Below are 19,117 nucleotides of genomic sequence, written 5' to 3'. Positions count from 1 at the left end.
CGTATATCTTAAATTGCATCTGAAAAATTCTCGTTTCCCTCTTACAGACTGACGAACAGACATTTAAAAATATGGAGTAGCTTCGCTACTAAAAGAATGCTTATATATTTTGATGTAAAAGTAAGAAGAGAGTTTTGTAGAATAAAATATATTATACAAACTTTTTTTCACTAAGTTAAGATAATGTGCAGATAAGTAGAACATAAACCAACATTTTTAACTTTTTAGCTGTAGAATTTTTTTATATTTATAAAATTTTGCCCAGTGTTTTAATATTATACCTTATAATCTTATATTTCTGTGTATAATTACTTGGGTCCTGATAAAGATAGACATCTAAAACGTTTTAGGTGAAGATTTACACGACATTGTTTCTATTCTTGCATAATTGTCCTACTATTGTGTTACTTGGCTGATATATAAGAAATGCTTCTGAAATTTATTTTAAAGATTTCACAACAGGCGATAAGCATCTTCTTTATAATTCACATAATCTATCAGACAGTCCGTCTGTATGTCAAGAAAAAAAATGCTCTGTGAGTAAAGATTAACCATTTTTAGTGTGAAAATTCCCACAACTGCAATGACAAGCTTCTTTCTTACGTTATGTTTTTTCTAATATTAAGATATTCTTGTTTTGGCTGTTCTTTACTTTATTTAGATGTATTAATTATTATTTATTTAGTAATGATTGGATACTGAAAGTTAATTTAAAGGATTTAAATAATAAATAACACAGGTAGGATTTTGAAATACAGGAAGATACTTTTATTTTCATTGTAAAATTAGAGATTAAAAATTTTGGTTTTCTCTTAACCTCGCGAGAGTATAATAATTCATTTACAGAACAACATAATTTATGGTTTTTAGGCAAAATATATATTGAAATAGATATATAGGTAAAGATAAAATGATAGATTTATAGAAAAACGTTTCATTGTGTTTTAGAAAATCAAGTTTTATAGTTAAAGAGATTAATAGATGGACAGACATTTTATAGACAGATATTAATCCTTTATAGAGAAGCTTCATATTGGTCATGTGGTGACTTTTTTTTAGTTTTAAGGTAACTGACCTGTTAAACAAAAATATAAATAACTAGATGACCCCTATCACCCCAACCTCTTGGAGCGAAGCCACTAATCTATAAATAAAAGTTGCTGTCTGTATGTCTCTGTTTATATGCAAGTAGTGAAGGATATCACTAACATACATCCACCTCCTAAGATAAATCACCCATATAAAAAAAAGCTCCCCCTCACCCACAAAAAATGTTTTGCTTCTTTTTAAAACAAAAATAAAGGGTAGGGGTCGACTTAATGTATTTCCAACATCTTCTTTTCCCCAAATGCCCCTAGAGGCCTGTTTGGGGGCCAAAGCCGCTAATGATTAATAAATAACTTTCGATAATAATAATTCTTTTACAGAACTAAGAATGTAGATAATGGTTATGAGAAGTAGTGGTGAGACGGAGAGGGAGAATACAACAGGGATTAAGACGCAAATATGCAGAAAAGTCATGTACGGCCAAACGTCCGGCTGCGCAAAGCTTCTATTTAACCTGCCCTACAAGTAATCTAGAATAAGTATAACTCAATAATCCACAAGAATCGCAATATAAGTGAAAACGAGTTAAAATTTATCTTTTTAGTCCGTTTGCATTTGCTGCGCGATTCCTGTACTTTTTAAAGTGTTTGTTAATCTGGATTATTTGTGAGGCTTGTAGTCCTGGTACTATTAGTGTGTTACGAGTCGTGTTTACCCCCCCCCCCCCCCTAACTCAAAATTTTTAAGGGAATTCATTTTTATTATGGGGGGAAGGAGGGGAATACCTATCTGAAACTTGATAAAATAAAAAAAAAATTGAGTCGTTAATAGCCAATTCTAAATTCTATTTAATATGTCGAATATTCTTTTCTTCGTATTCTCGACTTAATCCTTGTTAAAGAGGGATAGAGAGAGAGAGAGGAAGAAAGAAGTCGAAGACAAAAAGTGAGAGAAATTGAGAGTGGCAAAAACGTGGCAAAACTTCCAAACCAGATTCCAGGTAAATGATATATACAGCATAGTTTATCCATTAGTAAAGATAGTGAACGAGAATATTGGCAAGGAGTCAAGGACGGCCAAGCTATTTTTTATTAGGGGGGGGGGGGGTGGATCCTAATTTGTAAAAACCAAGATCTTTGAACCAGGGCAAGGAGTGGGAAAAAATTTGTTAAGGTGGATATGTATGTACTGAGTAGGATGGGGGGAGGTTATTGGGGTTTATAGTAAAATCTAATATATATATTTTTATTTTATTTTTTTCCTCTTGCAATTTAAAAGGTTTTTGTTGACTTAAGGGCTTTAATAAAAATTTGCCCCGGATAACATACTATTTACATGAAATTTAAGAACAAAATTAAGACAATATTAATGTCAACTATATGGCATTTAATAAGAGTAAGGCTGTTATGATATTGGCATTATCAAAGAAAATTTATTTTAAAAAAAGAAAAGCTTTTTTTTCTCATACAATGTTAAAATAAGTATGAAAATAACCCAATAGCATATTAATTAAACATAATATAGGATAGCTTCTCTACTTTAAAAGATTGAAGTGTATTAGAAGGCAAAACTATAGTTTAGAATTATGTAAATGAATGTAAATTTTACATACAGATGATTGATTGATAGATTGCGGGATTTGATTTGTTCATGAAAAATACATTATGTAGAACAGAGGCGTGAAGAGGGGATGTTAAGGCACGGTCTTCACCCTCTTAATTTGCCCTACACCCCTCTAAACCCCTTCGACATGTGTCTACACCCCCTGGCAAATCCAAGATTTATTGAAAATTTTAGAGCGGTTAACGAGAACTTAAGCTGCATACAGACAACCTGTTTTAAAATGTTTGAATGTCCTGTTTTTAAAATTGTTTATCAATATTACAAAACTGATAATAACCCAATAGGATATAGAATATTTGCCGCCACTCTGACCCTTCAGTAGAAAAATTAACCAAAATTACACACAAAAGCTTCTGGCAGCTTAATTGAGAAAGCAAAGTTTAAAGAAGTTCATTTTCTTCTGCTAGCTTATGGGTCCTTGCTTTTTGGGAGGAAAGGTAGTCATCTGATAGTCATATATATACTTATACATGTATTGCGTAAACCACTAACATGTATCTTAATCATCAATGCATTGATGAAATGCAATGCATTTGTCATAACCACTGAACTAGTGCAATGTAATCCAATGAAAAAACTTTAAATCCCAATGTTAGTTTATCAGATTTAGTTGATTTCCTTACAAAACAACGAAATTGTGTTGTTAAAAAGTAGATAGATAAATTACTGAATGTATAAATACATGTAGAGTTAAAAAGTAAAAATTTAGGATAGGCATATTTAATGTTACTTCAATTAATTTTAAAAAATCTCAGTACCTTTTTACATTTTAAAGAATTTTAGGTTAGATTATATTGGATAATAGGTTAGATACTACCTAGTAACCCAACATAAGGGTCAGAATCCACCTGAATGGGGGAAAACAAAGGAATGAACAACTAACGCCCTCCCCATTTATTTCTTAAATTTTTCATTTTTTTAAAAGATTGAATTAGAATTTCTTTGATCAACAGTCACTTTGAGGGAAAGTACCTAGACATTCTTATAGACATCTATGCTTAATATCAGACGAAAAATATAGTTTACCCAAATTATTTTAGAGTAATCACCCTTCCAATGTATTTAGCTTTTTTGTAAGAATACCATTTCTATTGTTCGTGTTGAATTAAATTAGTAAACAACTTTTTATATTTTATTGGATTAGGTTTTGTTTTAATCTAAAATTATTAACAAAAACAGGGAGATTACTTTTTTATTACTAACATTTTCTTCATGGTAGAACTATGATAATAGAGTGACTAATCTTTTTTATCTCATAGGAGCATCATTTACAAATTCAACTTCCCCAAAAATCCACCAAAATCATAATTTTCATATTTGTCAAAAATACATTAAACGTATGTATGTATATGATTCGAAATGAAAATACATATATTTTAATTATATAAAGCATTTCTATGGGTTTTTTTCTATGCATAATTAAGTTTTTATAAAACTCATTTCTCTTAAAAGACTCTGTATGATAAGTTCAGTAATGACCAACCAATTTTTTTTTATGTCTTTAAATTCAAAAGACTTACCTGTCCAATGAAACTAATCATGGAAAAGCTTTGCTTTTAAAAATGTTACATACATATATCAATAATATAATAACAATTATATATGTCTGTTTTTAACCCTTAACGGCCGGGGGGGGCGTTGAAAGCCCCCCCATCCGGTTTTTTCTATCTCATTTTCTGTGTGTGAAAGATAAAGAGCCCAAACTGCGTGACTTTTTAAGTATGGGTATGACACATAACTGAGAGTTGGATTTTTTCGAATATCTCCATCCTGGCGGGCACAGGATGCCAGCAAACCTGGCAGGGTCATCCAGGTAAAGAGCAAACATATTTTTTTTGACTAAAACAAAGCATTTTATCATACCAAAATACTAAAAAATCCTCTAGTAGTACATCCTTATATAAAATACAGGTGTTCAAGTCACTTTCAGGTTCCAGGTATGATCCTGCAGGTCCTGATCCTCCAGGTCTCCAGAAATCTTTAAAAGACTCCTGTGGCCGTAATTTTTGACTTAGAGACTTCAAATTTTAAACTTAAGCTTTACTTACATGTCTACATAACGTATTAAAATTTCATGAAGATCCGCTGCCGTTTTCCCGCCGACCGCTGACTGCGGCGGCTGGCAGCTGCCAAGTACAGCTGCGGCCGCTAAAACTTATATTTGATATTTCTAATGTAAAATTTACATAAAAATAAACATTTTCTGGAAAAAAAATTTCTTCTAGCTTCAAAAATAAGAAAGTTACAGCCGTTGAAATTTTTAAGTAAAAAAAGACCTAAAAACAAAGGTTGTTAAATAAAAGGGTGAAGGAAGCGAAAATTGACTTAGACTTATAAAAGGTCGGTAATTTATTATCAAACCATGGACTTGCACAAAAAAAATTTAGCCCTCTAGCTCTAATAGGAACTGAGATAATAAGGGGGGGCGTTGAACGCCCCCCCCCCCCGACCGATTAAGGTGCGGCAAGGGGCCCGACCGTAAGGGGTTAATTTAAATTCACTTCAGTGACTGTGAAGTTCATATAAAAGAAAGGCATTCAGTGTATTTCATGTTGTATTTATTAATTAAGATAATTAATACATGGTTTCATTTATTTACATTAAATTAACTAAATACAGGGTGTTTTTTTTTAATAAGTTAAAAATATTGCTTAATTTAACCCACTTGCCATTGACAGAAATTAATAATCTATATCTTAATTTCTTCATTGATGTGGGGCATTTTGCATGATAAAAATATTTGGCGATTTTCAACAAATTCTGCCTTAAAAACCGGTTTTTCCAAAGTACCTATTTTGGAAGATTTTTGGATCATGACTAATTTAAAAGGTTTGCAAAAATGCGTACATTTTTAAAAATAACATAGCGCGGCTTGTGTTAATAGTAGAAAATGTTATGCATATAGTTAGAATCGTCATAAACTCTAGTTTTTAGGTGTTTAAGAACTATTCCTATGATACGTATAGTTTAGGAGCTACGTGGTAAAATGTTCCAACTTACTTAAAATTTTCAACATTTCTCACATTTTCCAATGTAGCTTCTATACTGCAAATAGCCTGTATGTGTTACATATATTTCCAAAATCTAGAGTTTATGACTATTCTAACGGTATGCGTAACATTTTTCTACTATTAACACAAGCCACGCAATTTGATTTTTAAAAATGTACGCATTTTTGCACACTCTTTAAATTAGTCATGATCCAAAAATCTTCCAAAAATAGGTACTTTGGAAAAGCCGGTTTTTATAGCAGAATTTGTTGAAAATCGCCAAATATTTTTTTCTCATGCAAAATGCCCCACATCAATGAAGAAATTAAGATATAGATTATCAATTTCTGTCAATGGCAAGTGGGTGAAATTAAGCAATACTTTTAACTTATTAAAAAGAAACACCCTGTAGTTATATATTTTTATCATGATACATATTAACTTGCGGCTACGCCCCTTAAAGGCCTCTGGAGGCACTTAAAGAAGAAGGAGAGGAGAGTTTATTTTAAAAAGAAAATTTTCTTTTTCGACTGGTGGTTATTTTTCCGGGATTGACTTCTCTTGGGAGGTTGAAGGTACCATCCTCAGATATAGTTATAAACCTTACTTTGACATAAGCTTTACTGACAAAGAGAACCATATCTGTCCAGCTGTTAGTGGGATCTGCGCTACATATGGAAGACTTTCTGTAACGTTTATGTAAAAATTATACATGGTATTTAATGATATCTGACGATATCATATTTAACAAGGATGACAACATCCATAAAAGCGAAGTTCTGAAACGGTAGGACAAACGGACATTAACACTTGTATAATGTCAGAACTGAATAATCAGAATGCGAATATATAAGAGTCAAAGCAAAATTGTAAGTAAATTTGTTGAAAAACTGCTTGATACAGGAAAATGATTATGGACATACTTACATTTTTAGGACTTGATTATCGAGTTGCTTCGCTTATAATATTGTACTTTGTTGTCCCAGGAATCAGTATACCAAAAATCAGACCAATCGGATAATTAGGTCACATACAAATTTGTTGTTAAAAATGTTAAAAAAATCAACATGTTTAAAATAGACGTACGGACATTCTGTTAATGATTATAGAGTTGCTACGCTTTCTAACTCGTACCTAACTATTACAGGAATCAACATGCAAAATTTGAAATCGATAGGACAATTTTAACATGCCTTAATTAACGAAAAAAGCTATTTAAAAAAGTAAAAAAATCAACATGTTTAAAATGGACGTACGGACATTTTGGTATTGATTATAGAGTTGCTACGCTTTCTAACTCGTACCTAACTACTAAAGGAATCACCATGCAAAATTTGAAATCGATAGGACAATTCTAACATGTCTAAATTAACGAAAAAAGCTATCCGTGACGGACGGACGTACGGACGGACCGACCCTAATTATAGAAAAGCTTCGCTTTTAAAAATAGGAGAAAATACAAACCCCTGTTGCGTTTCAATGTTTCAAACAAATGTGAATTTGTTGTCCTCCAGTAAAAATAACATTACTTGAACTAACCTCGGGAGGGAGGGGACATTTGGCGGTTTATTACACTAGTCCTCAAAGTTTTATCATAACGTTTTCTAATGCGTTGTCTTAACAGCTTGAATTGATTGGATGATGAATTAATGCTAATTGTAACCTAAAGAAGGGGTAATTTTGTGTATCATCGTTTGGGGATCAAAATTTTTTTAAAACTTAATTTGAATAAAAAGGAAAGGGGGTGAAAAATGTCCAATGAAAATAAATAAATTTTCCTGAAAAAAAAGGGGACTTTTTCATAGTATTATTTTAATGTAGAGTAATGAACAATTATTTATTCAAATTACTTATTTATAGTTGAATACTCTAGGGGGGAAATTTTATTGTTTTTACAAAATTGCAATTTTTAAGTAAAAATAGCCATGTATTTTTACCATTAGCAAGTGGAGGGTACAAATATTAAGTTATGCCCAGATATTTGTCAGGAAGTTTCAACTGCAGGATGCGCATTTTAAATTTTACAATACCTTTGCTTTTTAAAAGCGAAGCTTTTCTATAATTAGGGTCGGTCCGTCCGTCCGTACGTCCGTCCGTCCGTCCGTCCGAGATAGATAGCTTTTATTCGTTAATTTAGGCATGTTATAATTGTCCTATCGATTTCAAACTTTGCATGATGATTCCTGTAGTAATTGGGTACGATTTAGAAAGCGTAGCAACTCTATAATCATTACCAGAATGTCCGTACGTCCATTTTAAACATGTTGATTTTTCTACTTTTTTAACAACAAATTTTCAAGTGTTTTAATTATCCGTTTGATCTGATTTTTGGTATATTGATTTCTGGGACAACAAAGAACAATATTATAAGCGAAGCAAATCTATAATCCAGTCCAAAAATGTAAGTATGTCCATAAACATTATCCTGTTTTTAAGCAGTTTTTCAACAAATTTACCTACAATTTTGATTCGACATTTATACATTTATGTTTCGATTTTTCAGTTCAGATACTATACAAGTGTTAATGTCCCTTTGTCCTACCGTTTCAGTGCTTCGCTTTTATGGATGTTGTCATCCTTGTTTAAACTGCAAATTGCAAATCTTATTAATAAATAATTATGCTAACTTTTTAAAGTAACTGTATTGTAAAATTATGTCTTTAGAGAGCATGTTTTATAAGTGGCTAGGCAAGAGGGAATTAAAAGTTATTAACTTTCTGGTCAAATTGAAGTTTTGCACCAGGGATCTAAATGGATAAGACAAGGGCCGATAAACAGATGTATATTCCATTGATGATACACCTTATATTTAAGGTAATGGGGGTTCATCCCAATGATGAGAAACAAAATCATACTTTGTAGATTACACTTAATGGTTGAAACGTTTGGACATTAAACTTAGTGAACCAAATCAATAAAAAATCATTTTAAGTCTCCACAGTGGTAAAGCCTACGAATAAGAAAACTTTGGGGACTAGTTTCTTCTCCCTGGTTGTGCAATCACTTCCACTTATTAACACATCTTCATAGTTTTTTTTCTTTTATAAAAATAAACAGATTCTTAAGGGATAAGACAATGGACAATAAATTTTTACATCTCCAATGGTAATAAAAAATATTCCTTATTGAAAGGTTTGGACACTATTAGTTGCATTAGTTTTGAACCAACCAATCAAAATTCAAAACAAAAAAAAATTATTTAAATTGACTCTACAAACTAAGTATTTGCTAACGAACCCCCTTTTATATTACAAAACTGAAATTTGAAGTATATAGAAAGAATCCGAATTTTAAAACTAAAGCAACTTGAAATCTTATTTCTTCATTCTTTTATCCAATTTTGAATTGAGAGATTGAGAAATCCTAATGCAACATATTTAGGTCAGTTCTTGAAGAAAAGTAAACAATAAAAGCAAACTTAGGTCAGGAACATATTTTGTCATTTTAATCTTTCAGTAAAGTGGAAACTACACTAATTTATTACATTCTAATGTCAGTTTACCTTTTTTCATCGATGGATACATTTTGTACCTATTAAAATCAAGGCTCGCCAACCGTAGCTGACCTTTATCAGGTTAAGGATTCTTGAACAGTTTTGAGGCAATCAGCAGCTCCAGCAATCAAAAGTAAAACATATGCCCAATTTTATCTTAGGTTAAGAATTTAAAATAAACTCAAAGTCACTTTAAACTATTTGCAATTGTAAAAAATCCCATAAAATAAACCTCTTTTACAAAAATGTTAAAGTATTTTATACTTTATTTCAACAGGTACAATAATCCTTATATAAGTTAAAACAATAATCCTATGTAACTGTGTAATTGGTTGATTAGTTCACTTTTTCTGAATGAAACCCTCCATCTTTTGTCTATGTGATATTATTTAAAATGTATCACAAATTTAATGATTTTACTTCTATTTTGCTCTACTTAAGTACAACATTATCCTTGATAGAATAGAGCTTATTATGAAATAGTTTATATAAAAACACATGAACTCCTAAAAAATTAAGCAGTAAGGATTTAAGTCTTAGCCTAAGATTTCGATAACTACTGAACCGATTGAGTTCATATTCTATGAAAGCTTCACATGGGTCCCTTGATGGTTGGATTTGGGCTATTTTTATGCTTTTCCTGAAACTTTGTATACAGATTTCCTAGATGGTAGGGTCAAATCCACTAGTCTATAATACAAAGTAGAACGATGTCTGTCTGTTTGTCTGTTTGTAGCGAAGGATCTCGCTAACCGCTGAACCGATATGGTTCTCCTTTACAGGGTAGCTTCTCATAGGTCCCGTGAAGGTTTATAACTATTTTCTTGGGGAGTGGGACACCCCTAACCCCCCCAAAAATGAAAAATCCCCCCTCCAAAAAAAAATTTCTTTTTAAAACTAAAATTAAAATAGTTGGGTCTACTACCCCCCCCCCCCCAACCCCCCCACCCCCCGCCAAAAAATTTTTTTTTTTAATTTTCTTTAAAATCTAAAACACGAAAAATTAGTTTGATTAAACCTCTTGAGGCAAAGCCCCTAGAGGCTAGGGGTGAAGCCGCTAGTATAAATATAAAGTAGCCACGATGATAAACTGAAAGGCTAAACCAAAGTATGATAAATTATTCAATCTTCAATACAAAATCAAATTTTCTTCCTTTCTTCTTCTTTCATTCTTTTATAGGAAGAAAAAAATGGAGTTCATACAACCCTTCCAATTAGATGTAGTTTAACATGTAACATGTACAGAAATATATATTTTAATTGATTAAGTTTAAAACAAGTATACATTGTATTTTAATCCCTTATGCATATGACCCAAGTAATGTTTTTTTTTTCACCGGCTCTAAAAAATCAGGTTTTGGAATTTTGATTAGAAATAAATTGTGCCTGTTCGCGGGCTAGGGTATTCTTCCTAAATAAACTAATAAAGCCTCAAATGTCGGTGGAATATTTTTAGAATGAATCTTTAACATAACTTATTTTCTACTTTCTAAAACGACTATGATTTGGTAGTTTTTTTTATGTTTACTAAAATATTGATTTGTGTAAACATGAAGCGATTTTACAGTTTACATCTTTATCGTAGCCGCAAAAAAATTCATTATTCATTTGAAATTCAAAAAAACTTTTTTGTCAGGATTTGTTTGCTGGTTGGGTATTATCCCAACCCTCAGAAAAATATATTTTGATACCAGTAGGTCGGTCACGCAGCTATATTAATACGTATAGTCAGATGGACGAACATCGTATTACTTTGTATAGTAGATAAGTTTGTCTAAGGGTGTTTTTAAACTACCATGAGAAAGGAAATTTTAAAGATCATTTTTTCAACCCCTAGTACTTCTTTGAAAAATCTCTGAAATTGCGCCTTTCTTTGATTTTAAATAATATTTAACATCCGCACGGAAACATCTAAATCCTTTAAACTTTGAAAACCAAATTAATTTTCAAGGACTTTTACGTTTTTCTATAAAAAGCTTTAATATAGAAATACTATAATCTTTATATGATACAATGACTTCAAAATTGTATGTATATGTAGTTACTAGCGGCTGTGCCCCAAAACTTTAGATACCTTCATCTGTTGGAACCATAGCCTAAAACCATCCGAATTTATTAAGGTAGCTTTCCTGATTTGAACAACAACATTAGACCTAGCATCTTCGAGATCATTTGTAGCAAACAAAAAAACCTCATTAAAAAAATAATGACAACATATAACCAATCAGACAAACAAACAATAACAAATATAGAGCAAAAACCCATTTAAATTAAGTCTTAGTTAAAACTTTTTCTATATATTTATAGACTTATATTTTAAGACTTCATAACATTATGCCTAATTGTATTAGGTATCATAAAAGATCTTCACTTTTAAAAATTTGTTATCTAATAAGATCTTCTATAATCGTTTTTGTGTGAAACTCATAGAAGCAGAATTAATAAGGTCGATGAGATAAAAACAAGGATGAAAGCATCCTTAAGTTCGAAGCACAGAAATCATGGATGGACAAACATACAAAATAAATTATAGAGCTGATGTTCAGTTGTCATAAACAAGAAAATAAATAAAGATCATAGTAAATCTTTTCAATAGTAAAGCCAAATTGAATTATACATATATATATATATAGAAAGAAAGTAAAGAGTATAGAAATAGAATGCATAATTGCAAGGACAAATTTGTTCAAAAAAAGCAATTTGTTAAAGAACCATAAAAAGTAAAAATCTTAAGAAACATTATGTAAATGTGGTTTGGATAAACGTCATAAATGAATTTTGATAGCACCCCATTTAGATTCTTTTGCAATTATGCTTATTTGCATGTTTATTTTCACTATACTTTGATAAATATGATTCTACGTCCACTACATTTCTTTGCTTAGCGTAATTGTCTACGCCTACTAAGTCTTATTGCAGAGAATCAACAGTATATAATACTAATGGGGAGAACGTTCGGACATACGAAAATTAACTAATTCTAGAGTAGCTTTCCACTAAAAACCTTTTCAAAGACAGAAAAGAATTTGCCAACAAACTTTTTCTATTATCATCTAAAACTAGCACTCAATAATACATAGATGGATGGATAGATAAATTAATGGATAGACAATTAAATACAGACATGTTCTCAAATGGATAGAAAAAATGGAGGAGAAATTTACATAAACAGATATGTTTTTTGGATGGAAAGAAAAAAAAAGGATATATAGATAAGGTTTTATTTAAAAAAACATGTTTCAACAGTTAGTAAAAACATTAATAGTTCTTTTAAAATCCAAGAGTTTTAAAACTTTAACGTCTTTTAAGTGCAGTTTAAACCTTACATTTTTGCCATTAATTAAATAGCATCATAAATTATATGCAAAAAATATGATAAAATGTCAAATAATTTAGAAAAAAGAACATTTTCCGGGAAAACTAAGTTTCATGATTAAACTTCAATTTAACTTTTTAAGTCAAAATACATTTTACATTGTAAAATTCAGATATAAAACATTTTGTAGCAAATCTATTGTTAAATTCTAGAATGATTTTCATGGCTGTTATAGTAAAAAATATTCGATTTCTTTGAATTGGACACAGTAATAGTGTCTGACTGATTATGACGTAACAAAAAAAAATAGCCAATGAGAGGCCGTTATTGACCAATGGTAAAATTTATAGTGGCCTCTCATTGGCTAATTTTTTTGTTACGTCATAATCAGTCAGACACTAATACAATAAGTCAAGGAAGTTCAATATCACACCCTAGAAGTATCCTAAAACACATGAAATGAACTACATCATAATTTACTGTCCTTTTACTCAAAATAATTAATAAACACTTAATCTCAACCCCCCCCCCCCTCCCCTTATTTTGATTGTTTTGATTTATTTCTAGTCCCTGCAAGGATCTTTAAACCCACAATGCCCTATCCATAATGTAGACTTTTCCTTTTGGGCTTATCTAATCTTAACATATCCTAACTTGAAATTGGTATGAAAAATTGGAGTTTCTCTTTAAATTTTTTTCGTTGTCCAAATACGTTGACGCTTAATTTTGTTATAGGTTGTTTTAGACATAAAATGGATCATAAAATACAAACACACATTTAAATACTTCTTTTGTTTTCAGATGAGAGGGAGTAAAAGTGGGGGTGGTGATGAGAATGGGGAGGGTGAAAACTTGGGAACACCAAGCAGAAAACAAAGGAATGGTTGTTCTTACAATGAAGCTGAATATGCAGGAATTCAGGATAAGAGGCGAGGCGTTTTCCGTTTTATTTATTATTCATCCCTTAAAATTGGATTTTAGGGAAGCTAGTGAAAGTGGCAGCACAGAAAAATTAACCAATAAGAGGTCAGTATACACATCAATTGAACAATGGTAAATTTATAGTGGCCTCTCGTTGGTTAATATTTTTTGACGTCATAATCTGTGCCGCCACTTTTACTAGCTTAATTTAGACTTGTCTCAAAAATATTACAGGGAAGTAATTTTCTTGCGCACTTCGCATCTTCTTTGGCAAATCAGAAACTTCATAGATCAAGAAATGTGTGCTATATTAAAACTAAAAAGTATTTTTCTATATATTTTTTTCTCTCACACCTCAGCAATTTTTAAGATTTTCAATAATATCAAATCCACAAGAAAGGAGAATCAAAGCAAGCCGTTTGCAAGATTGATAGATTCAGTAGTGAGATCAATTCTCTGAAGATTAAGATTTTAATAACTACTGAACTGACCCCTATGAATACAGAGCTCCTAGACCCTGGAGGCGCAGGTGATAATCTATTTTCATGCCATAAAATTTCACTAGCTTCACTGTATGAACATAATATGTAACCAGAAAAGAGCATTCAACTGGCACAACAAGGACAACAAACAATCATTCTTCCACCACAGCGGAGCTGACACAAGCTAATTCAGGTAAAGAGTTGGATGTAAGGAATCATGCCAAGTTTTAAATTAATAAGACCATTCTCACATGTCCAAATTTACGATAAGAGTTAATGCACATACACATGACATTTTCTCCAATCTACTTTATGTGGGTTGATGTTCAGTAATAATAAACCTCTCAATAAAAAGTTACCAAAGTCAGTATTTAGTATGAATTAGAATTATGAACCATCCCTTATATCCCTGGAAACAAATTTGAAAATCATTACCTTTTGATTTGGCTAAATTTGCATAGTTAGTCTCAGAATTAGGTCAATATGATTAAACAAGGATGCTTGCATCCAAATATGCATCTCAAAATACAATCAAAATTAATTAATTAATCGGAAAAAGTGACATTATACAAAATGTTTTATTAGTTCATTCCAGTTTTTCAGATTGTCAGAAGCTAAAGATCTTACTAACCATTGGACTGATTGAGGTCTATAAACATATGAATGCAATTACTGATCGAACCTGGGCTATTCTTAGAGTAAATCTACAATATACGTCGTGTATTGATGTGGTACGCCCCTATAGTTTAAAGGGGATGGGGGTTGTGTTCTTTGGTTTATACTTTTTCTTAGCATTTCTCCCTGTATATTTTCCTTTTGTCTGCGGACATAATCTTTTCAAATTCCATTGCACTATCCCTACACGTTAACGAATTAGCTATCTATGCTATATTTAGTCCTGGAAAATCCTGGGAATAATCCCATCCCTCCCCAATTTCTAGGATCCTTTGGGGAGCGGTCAGCTCACAGTTGTAGATCTATGTGTGCATGACTTGACACGCCCACTTTTAATTTCTTTAACCATGATAATAAGAGACAATATTACAAAGTACTAACATTACCAACACACTGACCCCAAGAATTGTAAATTAGTTATACTACTAATCAGTATAATAGTGTTACTCAATTTTCAGTAATAAACAATAAACATATTAAAGTGAAAAATTTTACAGATTTACAAACCAGAAATTCAATATTTTGCAAATATAAATTTTTGTATTTAATTAGAAATGAATTTTGTGCAAAAATGAAAAGATCACATAAATTAAAATTTGATTTGTTTAATTTTTAATGCAAATTTTAAATATCAAAAATCATTTTTTAATTTAAACATTAATTTTTTTACTTCATATATAATCAGTGGGTAAAGATCTCATATTCGTTGGCCAAAACACTTTGGAAGTTTTAATATATTTTTATTAGGTGTTATAAATTAGCAGAGTTCAAATTGTTTTACTTATAATGTAAATCCAAAAAAAGAGGGAGGAGATCAATTCATCTTCCACGAGCAGCTACGCCCTTTGATGCCTCTAATGACGTTTAAGGATAAATTCAGTTATTACTTTTATATTAGGAAAGATTCGCTTACCAATTCATTTATATTAGGTGAATACAACGTAAACAAGTCACCAAAACGACGCCAAAATATTCCACGAGTACAACATGATGAATATGCCACAGTTCAAGGTAGGTAGATAGATACAGATTTATGGGTAAATATAAAGGCATCCATAAAGGCGATAATTAACAAATCTGAATGTAAGACAAATTAACTTTGTCAAATATACAGTAACGGCACATGTAATATTCGACATCTTTTTAAGTTTGAAAAAAATCCGTAAAAAGCTATCCCACAATTGCATAATACAGAATGGGATATATAGACGTATTTTATGGATTCTGAGAATTGATTTAGAGAATATTTCCTTATATAATTATACCTATGAATCAACATTCTAAATCAAGTTGATAATATAGTTTCAAGGTTTTTTTTGTACCTAAGTATTGTAGGAATTTTAAGTATAAATCGATGAGACAATTCTAACATGCACTCCCTCCCCTCCCCCCCAGCCCCAAAAAAGGGTAGATTATAGATTCAGTAATAGACCATCAGCTTCTTCAAATTCATTAATAGCCCTCCTATCGAAATAGTTTATTCCTTTCTGTAAGGCATTGGATAATAGTTTATAAAGGCTAATTAATGCATCTTTGACTTTACCAACGCATTGATATACCATTGAATATTTTTTTCTTTAGATTCTCCAGTTGTAAACAGAAAACAATGGAAACAGAGACAGGAGGATGTCAGTAGGTAAATTTTATTATTTAATTTGTTGCCCTTTCTTGAAAGTTAATCGTTTTTGTTTACTTTTTACTAGCCCCTGATATGGTTTAAGGCTATTTAGTTCTAAATAAAAGTTTTTGGGATTGGGTTAAGCTCTTTCTAATTTGATGTTAGGGGCGCAGCCAATAGTAAAATATATTTTTGGTAAGATATTTATATTTGTTTTACTACACCACCGATAGTTTAATATTTGGCTTGATAAGAATTCTCATAAAAATGTCTTTACAAATCTTTTTTTAGCCTCTCACTGTAAAATTTGCAATGGAGTGGGGTTCCTGTATGGGTTAGGCTTAAAGTTAAAGTGATATTTTCTGTTAGGGGTGAGGGGGGGGGGTTGTTAGATTGGCTACTTATCAATTAACTATGCAAATCTCATTAGAAATTTTCTAAATACAAAGATAGTAATACAATTCAATACAAAGATGTTGTGTTTTCTAATAGCCAAAAAGACTTTTGAAGTGTTAAAATGTTAAGATGTGTTGTATAAACATATTTTGCTTTGTTTACACTGCTGCCATCCTGCTATAAAATATACCTTATCTCATTTACACTGCATTTACATCATACAATAAAGGGATTATACATTTTATAAATAAGGCCCGCTAATTTATAATTATTGTATGCTCATTCATATTTTACTTATGGTAATTTTTTTTTTTTATCGTTTATTAGTATTATTAGTTATTATATTATTTTAATATACTTTTACATATAAAAAATAACTTTTTATTTTATTTTTAAAAATATTCGAATTTATTTTGTGAGAAATCTTCGAATTTTTTAATTTATCCATTTTATTCCTGGGTATATTTAGTTGGGTCAGAGGAGGCTTTCTGGAGGGTGATAAAGGGAAGATGGCTAGCAGCAAGCTTCAGCCTTCCATGGATACATACAGGGATATATAGATATCTTTACACATAGATAGATACATAGACAGATAAGGAATTTTTGATAGATAGATAGATAGATAATGAGTTTTAGATAGATAATTAAATTTAGATATATACCTAAATAGATAATTAATGTTAGATAGATACCTAGACAGATAATGAATTTAGATTGATACCTAGATAGATAATAAATTTTAGATTTATATTGAATTTTAGATAGACTAAAACCATTACGGGATCTATGTGAAGCTTTACTGAAATAGAGGACCCAATCAGTTCAGTAGTTATTGAGATCTTAAGCTTCAGACAAAAACCCTTACTACTTTATATAACAGGATAATTGTATATAGTCCGCTAAGAAAGTTTTAAAAACATACCCACCCAAAGACAAACTAATTTAAAACTCCAATAATGATTATTATTCGCTTTTTAATCACAAAAATGTTATTTTAATTTCTCGTATTTATTCGAATTCGGTGGATAGGAACCGGTTCTCATCTATACGAAAAAACTATGTCTAGCATTAAATTATATCCAGCTTTCTACGAATATAAACCTCGGGGCTAAAAAAACTGGTTTTAATCTCATAATTGTACATTCTATATCCACGGAAAGCTGATTATAATACGATGCGAGAAATAACTATTATGAACAAGAATATAATTTTTATGTATTAATACTGCAAGTACTTCTTAACTCTCAATTAAAATTAATTGGAGATTAAATAGAGATTGAAATATTATAGAGTAATGATAAGCTCTGATAATTTCGTCATACATTGATGTCACTACAATACTTCAATTATTATTATTATTATTAAAATATGATTTTTATTTTCTGTTGAGCAAAATCACAAAAAACGCAGGTTAACGTAATAAAAGGCAAAAGTTTTTAACAAGTGAATATCTTTTAGTTTTTTCCGAAAGATAAAAATTAGGTTATGATCTCTTTCATAACTCAATTGAACACTTAAACTGATTGAGAAAGGTGGTTGAACTTTGAAAACTCTCTTTTCTGTTTTGGATTAAAGTTTAATGTAAAAATGATATATTTTTAGTGTATCAAAGTCAGGAATAAAGAAACGTGAATGGAAAGGAATATTAGATGGGACTAATCCTATGAAAGTAACAGGTTATCTGGATCTTGGACAAAATAGCCTCGGACATAATAGACTCGGACAAAATAGCCTCAGGACATTTACTTAAGAAAAATAGCCTCAACTAATAATACATAGGTGAGTTTAGAAGTTCGTGGATTTTACAAACAATTTGTAGGTAAGGTTAGGTTAGGTTATATGTCTAGGGGGCCGAGTGCTGCGGCTATGATGATTATTATCAGTTGAGGCTATTTTACTTAAGAGGCTATTTTGTCTGTGTGTTTCTCTGTACCAAAAAAAACTTGATAACCTCTCAACCAAAATCGTTTGCCTTTACAGTGTAACTTCTGATAGGTACTGGGAAGGATTTTTACTATTTTCGGAGAGGGTACCACCACCCTCTCAAGAGAAATCTCCCCTAGACCCCCCCCCCCCCAACCTTGAATATTCTCTATTCACTATTTTTTTAAAACTAAAATTTAAAGGGGTTTTGCGTTATCCACCCCCAAGCTCAAGTTTCCCTAGAGGCCTAGGCTAGGAACGAACCAACAGCCCCTTTAAAATCAAAATTGTGAAGGCTTTCACTTTTTTTCACCCTCTTCTAGAAATGAAAGCCTGTGCACACCACGGATTCATTCAGTAAAATTAATTTCTCTATTTCTCTATAATCCTGATACTCACCTCGAGTTATAGTGTAATAAAGACTGTAGGACATGCTAAAAGCTAAACTAGTCTTCTTACAACGTAACCAAATAAATACTCTAACAAATTTTTATTAAAAATCCGTTGGCGCATTAGTTTCAAATGTTTTTATTAGATTATGGCTTGGACGTATAAAGATTGCTTAAAACATTATTCTCTTTGGTATGTATATACTATACAGTCACTTTTTTACTTTATTTATTGTTTTTTTTT

At 31.0% G+C, this 19,117-nt stretch overlaps 1 protein-coding gene across 1 annotated transcript in view; it reads left to right on the top strand.

The window, feature by feature from the left end:
* The first annotated feature begins 1,946 nt into the window (after window positions 1–1,946).
* Window positions 1,947–19,117, top strand: part of LOC145319343 (neuron navigator 2-like) — a 123,283-nt gene continuing 106,112 nt past the window's right edge. The window contains exons 1-6 of the mRNA XM_080161422.1: window positions 1,947–2,047; window positions 13,271–13,347; window positions 13,986–14,065; window positions 15,478–15,558; window positions 16,129–16,183; window positions 17,031–17,111. Coding sequence (XP_080017548.1) covers window positions 13,271–13,347; window positions 13,986–14,065; window positions 15,478–15,558; window positions 16,129–16,183; window positions 17,031–17,111 — 374 coding nt within the window. The 5' untranslated portion in view covers window positions 1,947–2,047. The remainder of the gene's footprint in view (window positions 2,048–13,270; window positions 13,348–13,985; window positions 14,066–15,477; window positions 15,559–16,128; window positions 16,184–17,030; window positions 17,112–19,117) is intronic.

Source organism: Acartia tonsa, chromosome 5 (genome assembly GCF_053477335.1).
Source record: "Acartia tonsa isolate MP-2025a chromosome 5, ASM5347733v1, whole genome shotgun sequence".
NCBI classification, from domain to species: Eukaryota; Metazoa; Arthropoda; class Copepoda; order Calanoida; family Acartiidae; genus Acartia; species Acartia tonsa.
The sequence above is the reverse complement of the archived record's forward strand: the minus strand, read 5'-3'. Positions and strand labels throughout refer to the sequence as shown.